Source organism: Anolis carolinensis, unplaced genomic scaffold, assembly GCF_035594765.1.
Source record: "Anolis carolinensis isolate JA03-04 unplaced genomic scaffold, rAnoCar3.1.pri scaffold_15, whole genome shotgun sequence".
NCBI lineage: Eukaryota > Metazoa > Chordata > Lepidosauria > Squamata > Dactyloidae > Anolis > Anolis carolinensis.
In genome coordinates this window covers 9802663-9818258 of record NW_026943826.1, presented here as the reverse complement: position 1 = coordinate 9818258, position 15596 = coordinate 9802663, and the positions used below count along the sequence as shown (strand labels likewise).

General features: G+C 35.7%; 1 protein-coding gene across 3 annotated transcripts in view; it reads left to right on the top strand.

Moving 5' to 3' along the window:
- Window positions 1-13235, top strand: part of nadk (NAD kinase) — a 44171-nt gene extending 30936 nt beyond the window's left edge. For all 3 annotated transcript variants that reach the window (XM_062965700.1, XM_062965701.1, XM_062965702.1), the window contains 8 exons: window positions 1873-1981; window positions 2180-2265; window positions 3797-3899; window positions 5532-5686; window positions 5938-6037; window positions 7317-7474; window positions 9243-9325; window positions 10991-13235. In XM_062965700.1, the coding sequence (XP_062821770.1) occupies window positions 1873-1981; window positions 2180-2265; window positions 3797-3899; window positions 5532-5686; window positions 5938-6037; window positions 7317-7474; window positions 9243-9325; window positions 10991-11141 (945 nt within the window). In that variant the 3' untranslated portion in view covers window positions 11142-13235. The remainder of the gene's footprint in view (window positions 1-1872; window positions 1982-2179; window positions 2266-3796; window positions 3900-5531; window positions 5687-5937; window positions 6038-7316; window positions 7475-9242; window positions 9326-10990) is intronic.
- Window positions 13236-15596: the final 2361 nt, after the last annotated feature.

The window sequence follows — 15596 nt, the reverse complement described above, 5'->3', positions numbered from 1 at the left end:
TCCACAGATATATAAACCCGACTTGCCTGCTTTTCCCCAAATCAAGGGGAATTGTCTGTGTAAGTGGACACCCCAGCCACATATACACATACCGTATATACTCAAGTATAAGTTGACCCAGATATAAGTCGAGGCACCTAATTTTACCACAAAAATACTAGGAAAACATTAGCCGAGAGCAGTAAATTTCAGAAATAAAAATAAATACCAGTAAAATTACATTAATTGAGTCATCAGTAGGTTAAATATTTTTGAATATTTACATAAAGCTCAAATTTAAGATAAGAGTGTCCAGCTCTGATTAAATCATTATTCTCATCTTCTTCAATGTAAATGTGCTTATGTAGCCTTTTTAATAATAATAGAGTAAAATAATACATGTAATAATAATAATAAATAATTCAGGAAAATAAAACATGTAATAATAAATAGAGTAAAATAATGTAATAATAATAATAAGATCAGAGTGAAATAATAAATGTATTAATAATAATAACATTAGCTCAGGTCTTCTCTCATCCCTAACTGACTCCAGATGAATTTGCTGCACTTTTTCTGTTATCTTGAATTCATAACTTATAAGGCGCACTTTAGCTTATCTTTTACTGTAACCTCACCGGTTTTAATTCTATGTTTTATCAAGTGTGTTTTTATATCATAGGCTAATGTTCAGATTTTATAACTGGTGCATGTTTTTGTCCATTGATGTACTGTATACTGTTATTGTTTTTATTTGATATTTGTATGAGCTGCTTGGAGTCCCCTTCGGGGGAGATGGAGGCAGGATATAAATAAACATAATAAACATAATAATAATAATAATAATAATAATAATAATAATAATAATGTAAAATAAATGTAATAGTAGCAACAATAATAGAGGAAAATAATAAATGTAACAATACCAATAATTAATAGAGGAAAATAATAAATGTACCATATATTCATAATGTTCAGATTTTATAACTGGTGCATGTTTTTGTCCATTGATGTACTGTATACTGTTATTGTTTTTATTTGATACTAGCTGTGCCCGGCCACGCGTTGCTGTGGCGTTGTCTGGTGGTGTTGGTGAGAAATTGTTGAGGTAGTGGTGGTATTGAATGTCTATTGTATGGTAGTCTTTATGCACACTGAAGTGGATTATATGGCAGTGTGGAGTCAAGATAATCCAGTTCAAAGCAGATAATATAAGATTCTAAATGGGTTATATAGCTGTGTGGAAGGGCCTTGAGTCTACACTGCCATATAATCCAGTTAAAATCTGATAATCTGTGGAAGAGGCCAAAGTGAGGCCTAACTGTGCCTGTCCCCTGGGCTGAGCAGGTTACTAGGAGACCAAATGGGCAGAGTTCTAACTGGCAGCAATTGGATAAAAACTATTATTCCTCTCCCTGTAATTAGGACTTTCTTTTTCTTTTCTTTTTGTTGTATCAACCTAGAGCCGTGAATGATGGGTTGTGTTGTCAAATTTCGAGGTTGGGGGGCCTGTAGTTTTGTTGTTTTGTCCGCTGCCCTGATGCCATCACTCTTTTATATATATAGATTTGTATGAGCTGCATGGAGTCCCCTTCGGGGGAGATGGAGGCAGGATATAAATAAACTAAATAATAATAATAATAGAGTAAAATAAATGTAATAGTAGCAACAATAATAGAGAAAAATAATAAATGTAACAATACCAATAATAATAGAGAAAAATAATAAATGTACCATATATTCTCAAGTATAAGCTGACCCAAATATAAGCTAACCAGGACTCTCACCCGAGTACAACTAGGCTTATACTCGAGTATATACAGTACATATTTTCACTTTTATGTATATAGATAAAGGTGTTTTAAAACTTTTGGCCATCTTTTCCCCCTTCAGGTGAACAACATGATTGTTTACGTCGAGAAAAAAGTTCTGGAAGACCCAGCCATCATGAACGACGATAGCTTTGGAGCAGTGAAGAAAAGGTTTTGCACTTTCAGAGAAGGTATTTGTCACACTTTGTGTTCATAATGCATTTTAACCAGAGTCACTAGAAAAGAGGATGGACTAGAACAGAAAACGGTTAATAGATATGGTTCCAAGAGTGGAAAGTCTTTGCAGTATTGTTTATTTGTTTCTGATTGATAGTACTGCTATTCAAAATAAAGCCTTGTTTTAAGATGTTTTCTTCTTCTCGCCTTAGACTATGATGATATCTCCAACCAGATAGACTTTATCATCTGCCTGGGAGGAGATGGGACCTTACTATATGCTTCTTCGCTTTTCCCGGTGAGCTTATAAGCATATTTGCTTGGAACCTTTTCCTTGACAGTCGGAGCTTGGGAGTCTCCTGCTATTTTTGTGTAATCTATATATATTAAAGAGTAAAGTTGTTTGCGCCGTGACTATAACAACACAACTAAACGCCCCAGAAATACGAAACTTGGCAACACAACGCAAAAGCCTTGCCTCACGGTTCTTACAACACAACCACACCACAAAAACACAATCCGGACCCACAAAACCGAAAAAATGGGCAAACATGCACAACAATGCAACTACATGGCCCAAACACACGAAACTTGGAAACACGACCCAAAATCCTTGCCCCTAGATGCCGACAACAAAAAGAAAAGAAAAATAAACTCCTAATTAGAAGAAAAGGAATAATTGTTTTTATCCAATTGCTGCCAGTTAGAAACATTTCAAACATGACCAGGCAGACCACAGAACTCAGAGCAACCCAATACAAACAAAAATAATAAAATAAATACAAAAAAATACATAAAAATAAAATACAATAATACAATTTGAAAAAAATTAAATAAAAATAATATAATAAAATAATAAAATATAATACATACAAATAATAATACAAACAAATAATAATAAAACAATAAAAAATAAAATACATACAAATAATACAATAAAAATAAGTAAAAACACTAAAAAATTAATACAGTAAAATACTATAATAACAAAATAACTAAAAATACTAAAAGAAAATAATAAAATATAATAAATAAAAAGATACGTTACAATAAAATTAATTTAAAAATACAAATAACGTCAAATAAAAATTCCACAACAATTTTTAACCAATACCACCACCACTTTTCCACAGCAACGCGTGGCCGGGCACAGCTAGTATAATATATATAATATTGATAATAATATTGAAATGTAATATGATATAATAACAATACACTATTATAATTGTATATTTATATTACACTAGCTGTGCCCGGCCACGCATTGCTGTGGCGAAGTATGGTGGTCTGGGAAATAAAGTATTGAGGAATTGGTGGTAGTTAAGGTAAAGGTTAAAGGTTTTCCCCTGACATTAAGTCCATTATAAATGGGTTATATAGCTGTGTGGAAGGGCCTTGAGTCTACACTGCCATATAATCCAGTTCAAATCTGCTAATCTGTATTTTATCGGCAGTGTGGAAGAGGCCTAAGTGAGGCCTAACTCTGCCTGTCCCCTGGGCTGAGTGGGTTGCTAGGAGACCAAGTGGGCGGAGCTTAGCCTTCTAACTGGCAGCAATTGGATAAAAACAATTATTCCTCTCCCTCTAATTAGGACTTTATTTTTCTTTTCTTTTTGTTGTATGAACGTAGAGGCATGGATGAGGGGTTGTGCTGCCAAGTTTAGTGTTTCTGGGATGTGTAGTTTTGTTGTTTTGTCCTAGGCCAAAATTTCACTACCCTTTTATATATATAGATGTAATATTACCAATAATATGCCACAGTTATTATTATTTTTAAATGGATGCAGTTTCTTCCTTGTTTCTGAACTGTGTTCTCCTCTTGCCATCAGGGCAGCGTGCCTCCAGTTATGGCTTTCCATTTGGGATCGCTTGGATTCCTGACCCCGTTCAATTTTGAGAATTTTCAGTCCCAAGTTGCTCAGGTTATAGAAGGTAAGCATTGATATCCAAGCCTCTCTGAATCGTAAGTTTTGAATTTGCATCCTATTGCCACTATATGTTGGTTGATTGCTAATTTATTATTTTATTTACAGTATTTATATTCCGCTCTTCTCACCCCGAAGGGGACTCAGGGCGGATCACATTACACATATAAGGCAAACATTCAATGCCTTTTAACATAGAACAAAGGCAGAGACAAACGCAGGCTCCAAGCTGGCCTCGAACTCAAGACCTCTTGGTCAGAGTGAATTGTTGCAGCTGGCTGCAGCTGGCTGCTCACCAGCCTGCGCCACAGTCCGGGCTTGGTTGCATACTGCAAGTCGCTTCTGGTGTGAGAGAATCAGTTGTCTACAAAGACGTCACCCAGGGAACGCCCAAATGTGTTATAACAACAACAACAACAATAATAATAACTTTATTTTTGTATCCTGCCTCCATCTCCCTGAAGGGACTCTGGGCGGCTCACATGGGGAACATAAATAAATACCTAAAGACATAAACAACAACATCATCATCAACAACAACAATAATAATAATTTTATTTTTGTGTGCCACCTCCATCTCCCCAACTGGGACTCGGAGTGGCTCACACGGGAGCAGCCCAATACAATCATATAATATCATAAAAACAACAGTTGAGACACCGCCGATTTCTGGGCCTGAATATATTGCACAAGATTTCCCTAGCCCAAAATGATACATTTTAATATACAGTAGTGTCTCACTTATCTAACATAAACGGGCTGGCAGAACGTTGGATAAGCGAATATGATGGATAATAAGGAGAGATTAAGAAAGAGCCTATTAAACATCAAAATAGGTTATGATTTTACAAATTAAGCACCAAAACATCATGTTATACAACAAATTTGACAGAAAAAGTAGTTCATTACACATTAATGCTATGTAGTAATTACTGCATGTATGAATTTAGCATCAAAATATCATGATATATTGAAAACATTGACTACAAAAATGTGTTGGATAATCCAGAATGTTGGATAAGTGAGACTCTACTGTATTGGGTTTATGGTTCCCGTCCCCTTGATCTGGTCATGTAAGTGTGATTTATTGTTATAATTGTATTATTTTACTTTGTTTAATAATGTGTTTTATGTTGTTTATGTAATGTTTGTGTTGCTTTTATGACTGTAAACCGCCCTGTGTCCCATCCGGGAGATAGGGCGGTATATAAATAAAGTTTTATTATTATTATAATTATTATTATTATAAAGAATGCATTTAAAAACAAATTAAACCAGTCATGATTTAAAGTAGACATAATTAAAATATTAAACAAGCATCCAAGGCGTTAAAAGGTCCAATATAGGACAACAGTCTGGGCGACAATCAAAACTGATGAAGGGAGTGTCTATTACAGAATAGAACATACATCAAATAGACACAACAAGCAGTGAAGATAAATCTGAATGGAAATCAAACTATAAAGTGACCAGGAAAGTTTCAATGTGGATATGGGTCAGGTTTAACGGACTTGTCTACTCAAAAGCACAACGCAACAGCCATGTTTTTAATTGCTTCCGGAAGACTGTACAACTGTACTCTCAATTTGCTTCTGACACGATAAATCAATAAATAACCTCCTAAATCTCCTATATTTAGGCAATGCAGCCCTTGTCCTGCGAAGTCGGCTTAAGGTGAAGGTGGTCAAGGAGCACAGAGAGAAGAAGATGATGATCCAGAATGGGATCGAAGAAAACGGAGTGATGCCGCCAAGTCTAGAGAAGGAGATGTTCAAGCAAGCCATTCAGTATCAGGTGGGTGAGTCGGGCTCTGTCGCATGTCGATAATGCATCGATTTAGCGTGGTATCAGAGAAGGGAGGGTTTGATTCTTTCTTTCACTCCCCAATCCATGGGTGTTTGGGTTCACAGTGCTCTCTGGATGTATGTGAACTACATCTCCCCCAAATAAAGATGAATTTACTCCAAAGACTTCCAGTATTTTTTGCTGGTCATGGAAACAGTGAACCTCTCTTTGATCCATGTTTCATTCTTCGTATGTGGCAGGTCTTGAATGAAGTGGTGGTGGACCGTGGCCCTTCCTCGTATCTCTCCAACGTGGACGTCTTTCTCGATGGACACCTGATCACCACCGTGCAAGGAGATGGTAAGCCGCTTTCTTCTCTGTTTGCTAGAAAATCAGTTTGCTGCTATATTCTAATACTTAATACACTTCATCAGAAGATAAATATACATCAAAATAAAACACAGTTGTACATGCTAACATAATAGAAATAAAATAGTGACGATAGTATAGTTAGGCATAATATAAAATCGGAAACAGGGGTTACAAAAACATACTGTAAAAAGATTATCTTTGCGAAATATTGGAAACTACAAGACGTTCCAACTAAAGATGAATGGCTAGGAAAAGTTGATGACATTAGAGACATGGACGAATTAACATTTCTGTTAAGATCCTATAGAGTACAATCAACAAACAAGACTGACTGGAATTTATTTAGAGATTATATGGCAACTAATATCACTTAATTCCTTTTTTTTTATTGGAAACTGGTAAAATGATTAGAAGACATAGGTTCTACCAGGACAAGACATAAATATAATATAATTTAATTAGATTCTCATAAGGGACGAATGGAAGTACAAAACATGTTACATGTGCGTTAGTTTTGTTTTTGTTTTTTTCTTTCTTCGTGTAATATATATATATATATATACACACACACACACACACACACACACACACACACACACACACACTAGCTGTGCCCGGCCACGCGTTGCTGTGGCGAAGTCTGGTGGTATGGGAAATAAAGTATTGAGGAATTGGTGGTAGTTAAGGTAAAGGGTCCCCTGGGCTGAGTGGGTTGCTAGGAGACCAAGTGAGCGGAGCTTAGCCTTCTAACTGGCAGCAATTGGATAAAAACAATTATTCCTCTCCCTCTAATTAGGACTTTATTTTTCTTTTCTTTTTGTTGTATCAACCTAGAGGCATGGATGAGGGGTTGTGATGTCAATTTTCGAGGTTGTGGGGTGTTTACTTTTGTTGTTTTGTCCGCTGCCGTGATGCCATCACTCTTTTATATATATATATATATATATATATATATATATATATATATATATATATATAGAGAGAGAGAGAGAGAGAGAGAGAGAGAGAGAGAGAGAGAGAGATATGTGTATATTTTAAATTTCTCACCCTTCTCATTATTATTATTATTATTATTATTATTTTCCTTTTCTTTCTCTCTCTCTTCTATCTTTAATTTTTGGTATTGTTGGTGTTGTTTTTGTTAATGTGACACTGGTAAACTCAATAAAAATTATAATGCAAAAAACATACTGTAAGAGTAAGAGGAAGCTACCAATAGAAATGATGCTTTATTATTATGATGTTTAATATTATTTTTGTTATTCAGGTGTCATCGTCTCCACTCCCACGGGCAGCACCGCCTACGCAGCAGCGGCCGGTGCTTCCATGATCCACCCCAACGTCCCTGCCATCATGATCACCCCCATCTGCCCTCACTCCCTGTCCTTCCGGCCCATCGTCGTTCCTGCGGGAGTGGAGCTCAAGGTGGGTTCTTCGCCGTCCCCCTTAAAGCGCTCAGGGAAACCCACCACAAAGAATTTAGCTTCCTATTTTGTAATGTCTAACTGGACAGAAAACTAGGATTATGTCACACTGGATGGATGTCACAACACTCAGAAAACAGGGGAGTTCCAGACAGGAAACAATCAAGGCCCGCTAACACCTCCCAACAAAGGATTCCCCCAGGAAACTGCCAGGCTTTTTTTTTTGGAACTTTTTTTTTCTTTTTTTATTTGATACATCCCAACAATTAACACATTTTTGCATTACATGTCTTATTTCAGTATACAGTAGAGTCTCACTTATCCAAGCTAAATGGGATAAATGAATTAAACATAGTGATATTAGGATATAGAAAGTAAAAAGGTTTTCCCCTGACGTTAAGTCCAGTCGTGTCCGACTCTGAGAGTTGGTGCTCATCTCCATTTCTAAGCTGAAGAGCCGGTGTTGTCCGTAGACACCTCCAAGGTCATGTGGCCAGCATGATTACATGGAGCGCTGTTCCCGCCAGAGCGGTACCTATTGATCTACTCACATTGGCATGTTTTTGAACTGCTAGGTTGGCAGAAGCAGGATATAGATATACAGTAGTCTCACTTATCCAAGCTAAATGGGATGGCAGAAGCTTGGATAAGCAAATATCTTAGATAATCAGGAGGGATTAAGGAAAATCCTATTAAACATCAAATTAGGTTATGATTGTACAAATTAAGCACCAAAACATTATGTTTTACAACAAATTTGACAGAAAAAGCAGTTCAGTACGCAGTAATGTTATGTTGTAATTACTGTATTTACAAATTTAGCACCAAAATATCACGATATATTGAAAACATGGACTACAAAAATGTCTTGGATAATCCAGAAGCTTGGATAAGCGAGGCTTGGATAAGTGAGACTCTACTGTACATAATACCAAAAGTAACTAATGCTTAAATGACATTTAAAATGATCCTTTGAAATGTATCACCCACCCCAGGCTTTGAAGCTGTAAGGCTATTCAGTGCTAATCAAGGTGGCTAATTGCAACATCCACACTTGCCTCCAACAAACGAGGTCTTTCTCCCACCCTGGACATTGTTCCACAGATCTATAAACCCCACTTGCCTAGTTTCCAACAGACCTCACAACTCATAGGGAAGCTATTATCTACAGATAGATAAACCTTCCTTGCTTAGTTTTTCCAATATACCTCACTAATATAATAACAATAATAATAATAATAATATTTTTATTTTATTTTTATATCCCACCACCATCTCCCCACAGGGACTCGGGGCGGCTAATATGGGGCCAAGCCCAAATAATCACAATAACACAAGATAAAATACAATCCAAACAAACCAATATCATCAGTGGTAAAAATTTAAAAAACACTATGAAAACAATAATGTAGTTATTACATTACTACTACCTCTGAGGTAGACGTGGGCGAAATGTCAGGAGAGAATGCTACTGGAACATGGCCATACAGCCGGGAAAACTCAGAGCAACCCAGTGATTCCTGCCATGAAAGCCTTCAATAACACAATTATTATTATTATTATTATTATTGACACAAAGACAATAGTATGACACAGCAAACGAAACGTATATGCTTGATTTCGTATCACAAAATCACAAGTCAAACACTTCCCAAGTTGTTGTTGTTATTATTACTATTATTATTATTATTGATGGTGATGATTAAGAAGAGAATTGTAATCCCAATTGGACCAAACCAAAGGTGTCATGTGCTTTTCTTTCTCTCCAGATAATGCTTTCTCCTGATGCCAGAAATACAGCATGGGTTTCGTTTGATGGGCGGAAAAGACAGGAAGTTTGCCACGGGGACAGGTGAGGTTCTTCCTGTTTTGTCCTTATTTATTTATTTATTTATTTGCGACATTTATATCCCACCCTTCTCACCCCGAAAGGGACTCAGGGCGGCTTACAAGTTATATGTACATACAATATATTATATTATTAGCACAGCACAATATAAGCATTATATATGACTATATTGTACTATACCACTATTCTGCAATATTATTAGTAATATTACATGTAATATATAATATACAATAATAATAATAATTAATAATAATTTTATTCTTATACCCTGCCCAATCTCCCCGGACTCGGGGCGGCTTATATGGGGCCAAGCCCAGTCAACAACAATAACACCATAAAACAGATTAAAAACAATGAAAACAAGTCATAAAAAATCACATATAAGGACAAAAGGTAAAATCTTAGATAAAATCAGGAGAAGCCTGGGCCAAAGTGCTAATTATGTCAAAATCATCAGGAAGGGGTAGATTATATGTGTATTATTATTATTTTGTATTTTGTAAAAGTTTTACCTTACATTAAGTCCATTATAAATGGGTTATATAGCTGTGTGGAAGGGCCTTGAGTCTACACTGCCATATAATCCAATTAAAATCAGATAATCTGTATTTTATAGGCAGTGTGGAAGAGGCCTAAGTGAGGCCTAACTCTGCCTGTCCCCTAGGCTGCGTGGGTTGCTAGGAGACCAAGTGGGCGGAACTTAGCCTTCTAACTGGCAGCAATTGGATAAAAACAATTATTCCTCTCCCTCTAATTAGGACTTTATTTTTCTTTTCTTTTTGTTGTATGAACGTCGAGGCATGGATGAGGGGTTGTGCTGCCAAGTTTAGTGTGTTTAGTGTTTCTGGGATGTGTAGTTTTGTTGTTTTGTCCTAGGCCGAAATTTCATTACCCTTTTATATATATAGATAGTGGATTATACCACTATCCTGCAATATTATTAGTAATATTACATGTAATATATAATATACAATTATAAGTGTATTATTATTGTATTGTATGACATTATAATATTGTTAATATTGTATGTATATACAATATTATTATTACTATAGCATAATAATAATAATAATAATAATAATAATAATAATAATAATAATAATAATAATAATAATAACTTTATTTTTATACCCCGCCCCATCTCCCCGAAGGGACTCGGGGCGGCTTACATGGGGCCTTGCCCAATACAACAATCAAATAACAATAACAAAGCAATAACACAATTATCCCAGTAAAAACATCAGCATCAATAAAAACAATCATTAAAATCAACAGGCAAGATACAGTGTTAAAAACAGGAGACTAATTTGTAGATCCCAGGCAAAGTGCAGAGTGTTCCGAAATGGGAAAAGGAAATTTCACAGTTGAAATGGGCAATAAAGTGCAGTATAATAATGGCAATATTGGGATTTGCAAGACAATTGATAGAGTTGTTGGTAGCTTTTCCTCCTGAAACTGTGTGTTGTTGCTTCTATTTAATGTGCCATTAGTTGTATTGGCTATAGGTTTTGTGTGTGTCTATGCAGTGACAGTGAAAGCAAAATGGTTAGTTGACTATCTCGAGTGAGATTTCTGCTTCTTCGTGTTTCTCAAGGCCTGGCCTGTTCCCCACGTTGGATCTGTACTAACGGAAAGCTATTCTTCTATCTATCTATGTATCCCTTGCAGCATCAGCATCACTACCTCTTGTTACCCTCTCCCTTCCATCTGTTTCCAAGACCCTGTCAGTGACTGGTTTGAAAGTCTGGCCGAGTGTTTGCACTGGAATGTGCGGAAGAAGCAAAATAACTTTGCGGTGGACGAGGAAGACGAGTTTTGACCGCTGATGGGAGCAGAGATAACAAAAACGGCACTATCCCCTGTGTATAAAATTCTATTTTTTACGCCGAAATCTACTGGGAGTAGACCAAGAAATATATATATAAAATTTTTTAAAGATGACAGCGATGTACCTCATATCCGTCTGTTCTGATGATGACTTTTCTGTCTGTCACAAGTCGAGGACTCCTTTTGTCGAGCGGATTGTGTGTTTATCAGAAGCCTTATTAAAACGATGGGTGTTTCTTTGGACTTGTTTCTAACGCGGGCTTGAATCGCAGATTCTCTTTTGGTGGATTCGCAAGCGGCGGTTGTAACATGTGCACTTAGCAAAGCGAGAAGGATCGGTGGGATCCTTGAGGTCCGCTTTTTTGTTTCTGGAAAGAAAATGACTTTTCACGCTGGGTTTTCCCATTCTTGTGTGTCTCGAAGTGTTTTTTTTTTGTTATCACCGTTGGTTAGATTTCTTTGATGATGGTTGAAACAAGCCACTCCTCCATTCTCATATCTCAGACTAATCCGGAGAGAAATCTTTCTGGATATAGCAATCGTTTCAAGCATTTGACGGTGGCTTTTCACGGTGCGTTTGAACGACGCAAGTGTCCTTTTGGGATGTATGTATGTTTGAGAATATGTCCGCTGCAATGAGGGATTATGGATGTGCGCTAGACATGTCCAAAAAATCGTTTTGAATCGTATATCGGAATTATTTCGGATTGTTCTCGATTTTTGATACGCATTCCGAGACATTGTCTCACAGCACAACCAGCAATGTAATTCGAACCATTGTTGGCCCATTCTCTAATTGTCTCTTAATGTTTCGTTAATTTTTTTCCCCCCAATTTTTAAAAATATAATTTTTTTTTTTCATTTCTTCAACCTACCTTGAATGGGAACCAGCCAATCGGAAGCTTCCACGATGGACGCAAAGGTGGGGGCTAACGTCCTCTGCGTCCACATGGAAGATTGCCATACAAGCCCGGTGTGTAGCGATTGCGCATGCGCGTCCGCCATTTTAGAAACATTTAGAATCATTAGGATTTTTCGGAAATATCCGAAATTTTGGGGTGAAAAAAATCGGAAATACTTTCTATATCAAAGCGCCAGCGCCCCCTACTTTAGAAACGAGAATTGAAACATTTTTTTCATCGATCGGACATGCCTAATGTGCGCTGTGAAAATCCTTTGCGCTGGAGACGTTTCGAGTGAATTAAAGTCCCACCATAAGTTTATTTTCCCAATCACGAGCGTGGGAATTAAATACAGTAGAGTCTCGCTTATCCAACGTAAACGGGCCGGCAGAACGTTGGATGGATAAGCTAATATGTTGGATAATAAGGAGAGATTAAGGAAAAGCCTATTAAACATCAAAATAGGTTATGATTTTACAAATTAAGCACCAAAACATCATGTTTAACAACAAATTTGACAGAAAAAGTAGTTCAATACTCAGCAATGCTATGTAGTAATTACTGTATTTACAAATTTAGCACCAAAATATCATGATATATTGTAAACAGTGACTACAAAAATGCGTTGGATAATCCAGAACGTTGGATAAGCGAGTGTTGGATAAGTGAGACTCTACTGTAGATTTATTCTGTACCCAAAGCAGCTCCTTTTGCAGCCTTCCGAGGTCTATCCAACCAGAAATGTTTTGCGAATGTGAGCTTTCCTCCTGTTGTTTCCTCTATGAAGCAACTTCTGTAACTACCACTGTTTTTTGCGATTTGTTATCGAAGGCTTTCGTGGCCAGAATCACTGGGTTGCGGTGAGTTTTCCGGCCATGTTCCAGAAGCAGCATTCTCTCCTGACGTTTCGCCTACATCTGTGGCAGGCATCCTCAGAGGTTGTGGGGATGCCGCTGTCCCCAAAATGTGTCAACAAGAAAGTTCTAGGTAGATAGGAAACAAAGGCCAAGAATGACGAATGTTCGCAGTAAAATAAAATACATATCCAGAATTCCAAACTTTATACAGAGGAAAAAAATACTAAAATTTCATACTGTTGATGCTTTGAAAACTTGTAAACTATTGCTAAACTGAGAGCATAACTATTTTCCAGATCTTTTCAATAAAACTTCCTTTTTTTCCAACGATGGTGTCGTGCAGTAGATTAAAAAGGTAAGGATCTGTTTGAGCTGATGTTTGATGGGATGTTTTTTGGATGCTCCTGACACAGGGAAAAAAAACTTACAAAAGCTATCTTGTTTGTAACTTGGAAACTGCCTGTATATATATATGTATGTAATGAAATGTCTTGTAAATGGGACCCAAGTTTAAACATGAAATTCATCCATACACCTTACACGCATAGCTTTATACATACTTATACACAATATTTTAAAATACCGTATATACTCGAGTATAAGCTGAGTTTTTCAGCCCTTTTTAAGGACTGAAAAAGCCCCCCTCGGCTTAGACTCGGGTGAGGGTCCTGGTTGGCTTATATTCGGGTCGGCTTATACTCGAGTATATATGGTACATTTATTATTTTTCTCTATTATTATTGGTATTATTACATTGATTATTTTACTGTATTATTATTACAGTAGAGTCTCACTTATCCAAGCTAAACGGGCCGGCAGAAGCTTGGATAAGCGAATATCTTGGATAATAAGGATTAAGGAAAAGCCTATTAAATATCAAATTAGGTTATGATTTTACAAATTAAGCACCAAAACATTATGTTATACAACAAATTTGACAGAAAAAGTAGTTCAATACACAGTAATGCTATATAGTAATTGCTGTATTTACAAATTTAGCACCAAAATATCATGATGTATTGAAAACATTGACTACAAAAATGTGTTGGATAATCCAGAACGTTGGATAAGCAAGTGTTGGATAAGTGAGACTCTACTGTATATAATGAAATGTGTTGTAAATGGGAACCCAAGTTTAAATGTGAAATTCATCCATACACCTATACAACAACAATTCTTTATTGATTAGTCTCTTTTGACCATATCAAAACATGTAAAACATACAATACGTACACACTTACGCATACATACAATAAAACCATGTAAAGATACAAAAGATCCCTTATACGCCTTATACGCATAGCCGTATATACCGTATATACTCGAGTATAAGCCGAGTATTTCAGCCCTTTTTATTACATTTATTATTTTACTCTACTTATTTATTATTATTATTATTATTACATTTATTATTTTACTGTATTATTATTATTACTATTACATTGATTTTACTGTATTATTATTATTACTATTACATTTATTTTACTCTATTTTTATTATTACAGTACTCACTTATCCAACATAAACGGGCTAGCAGTACGTTGGATAAGCGAAAATGTTGGATAATAAGGAGGGATTCACAAAAAGCCTATTAAATGTCTAATTACAATATGATTTTACAAATTAAGCACCAAAACATCATGTTTTACAACAAATTGACAGAAAAAGCAGTTTAATACATGGTAACGTTATGTAGTAATTACTGTATTTACGAATTTAGCACCATATTGAAAACATTGACTACAAAAATATTGACTACTAAAAGGCAGAATGCGTTGGATAATCCAGAACGTTGGATAAGCACATGTTGGATAGTGAGACTCTACTGTATTAATACACTTATTATTTCACTATGATAACATTATTGTTACATTTATTATTTTACTCTGATAATTATGTTACATTTATTGTTTTATCTATTTATTATTACATTTAGTATTTTACTGTATTTATTAGTATTATTACATTTATTACCTCTATTATTATTAAAAGGATGCATAAGCACATTTACATTGAATAAGATGAGAATAATTATTTAATCAGAGCTGGACATCTTATCTGAAATTACAGTTTTATGTAAATATTCAAAAACATTTAACCTACTGATGCCGCAATTAACGTAATTTTATTAGTATCTATTTTTATTTCTGAAATTTACTACACTCCGCTCATGCTTGAGTCAATGTTTTATTATTTTACTCTATTTATTATTACATTTATTATTTCACAATATTATTATTAAAAGGATACATAAGCACATTTACATTGAAGAAGATGAAAATAATGATTTAATCAGAGTTGAACAGTTTGATCTAAAGATTCAGAAACATTTAAACTACTGATGCCTCTATTAATGTAATTTTATTGGTATCTCGGCTTATACTGGAGTCAATGTTTTCCCAGACTTTTGGTGGTAAAATTAGACGCCTCGGCTTATATTCGGGCTGGCTTACACTTGAGTATATACGGTAACTTTATGCTTGAAATGGAAAGCAGAGATGCCTCCTGCAATTTTAGATTTTGGAATTCCAGATAAGGAATGTTCAACCTGTCCGGTAGTAGATAAAAAGAGACAGGCAAAAGATAACCCGGTTATATAATTATTAGTTTAATCAAATATTTACTTTTCTTAATCTCGACACAGGTGATAAAAAGCTAACTGCTCTGAAGGAAGATCTGTCTTTGAGA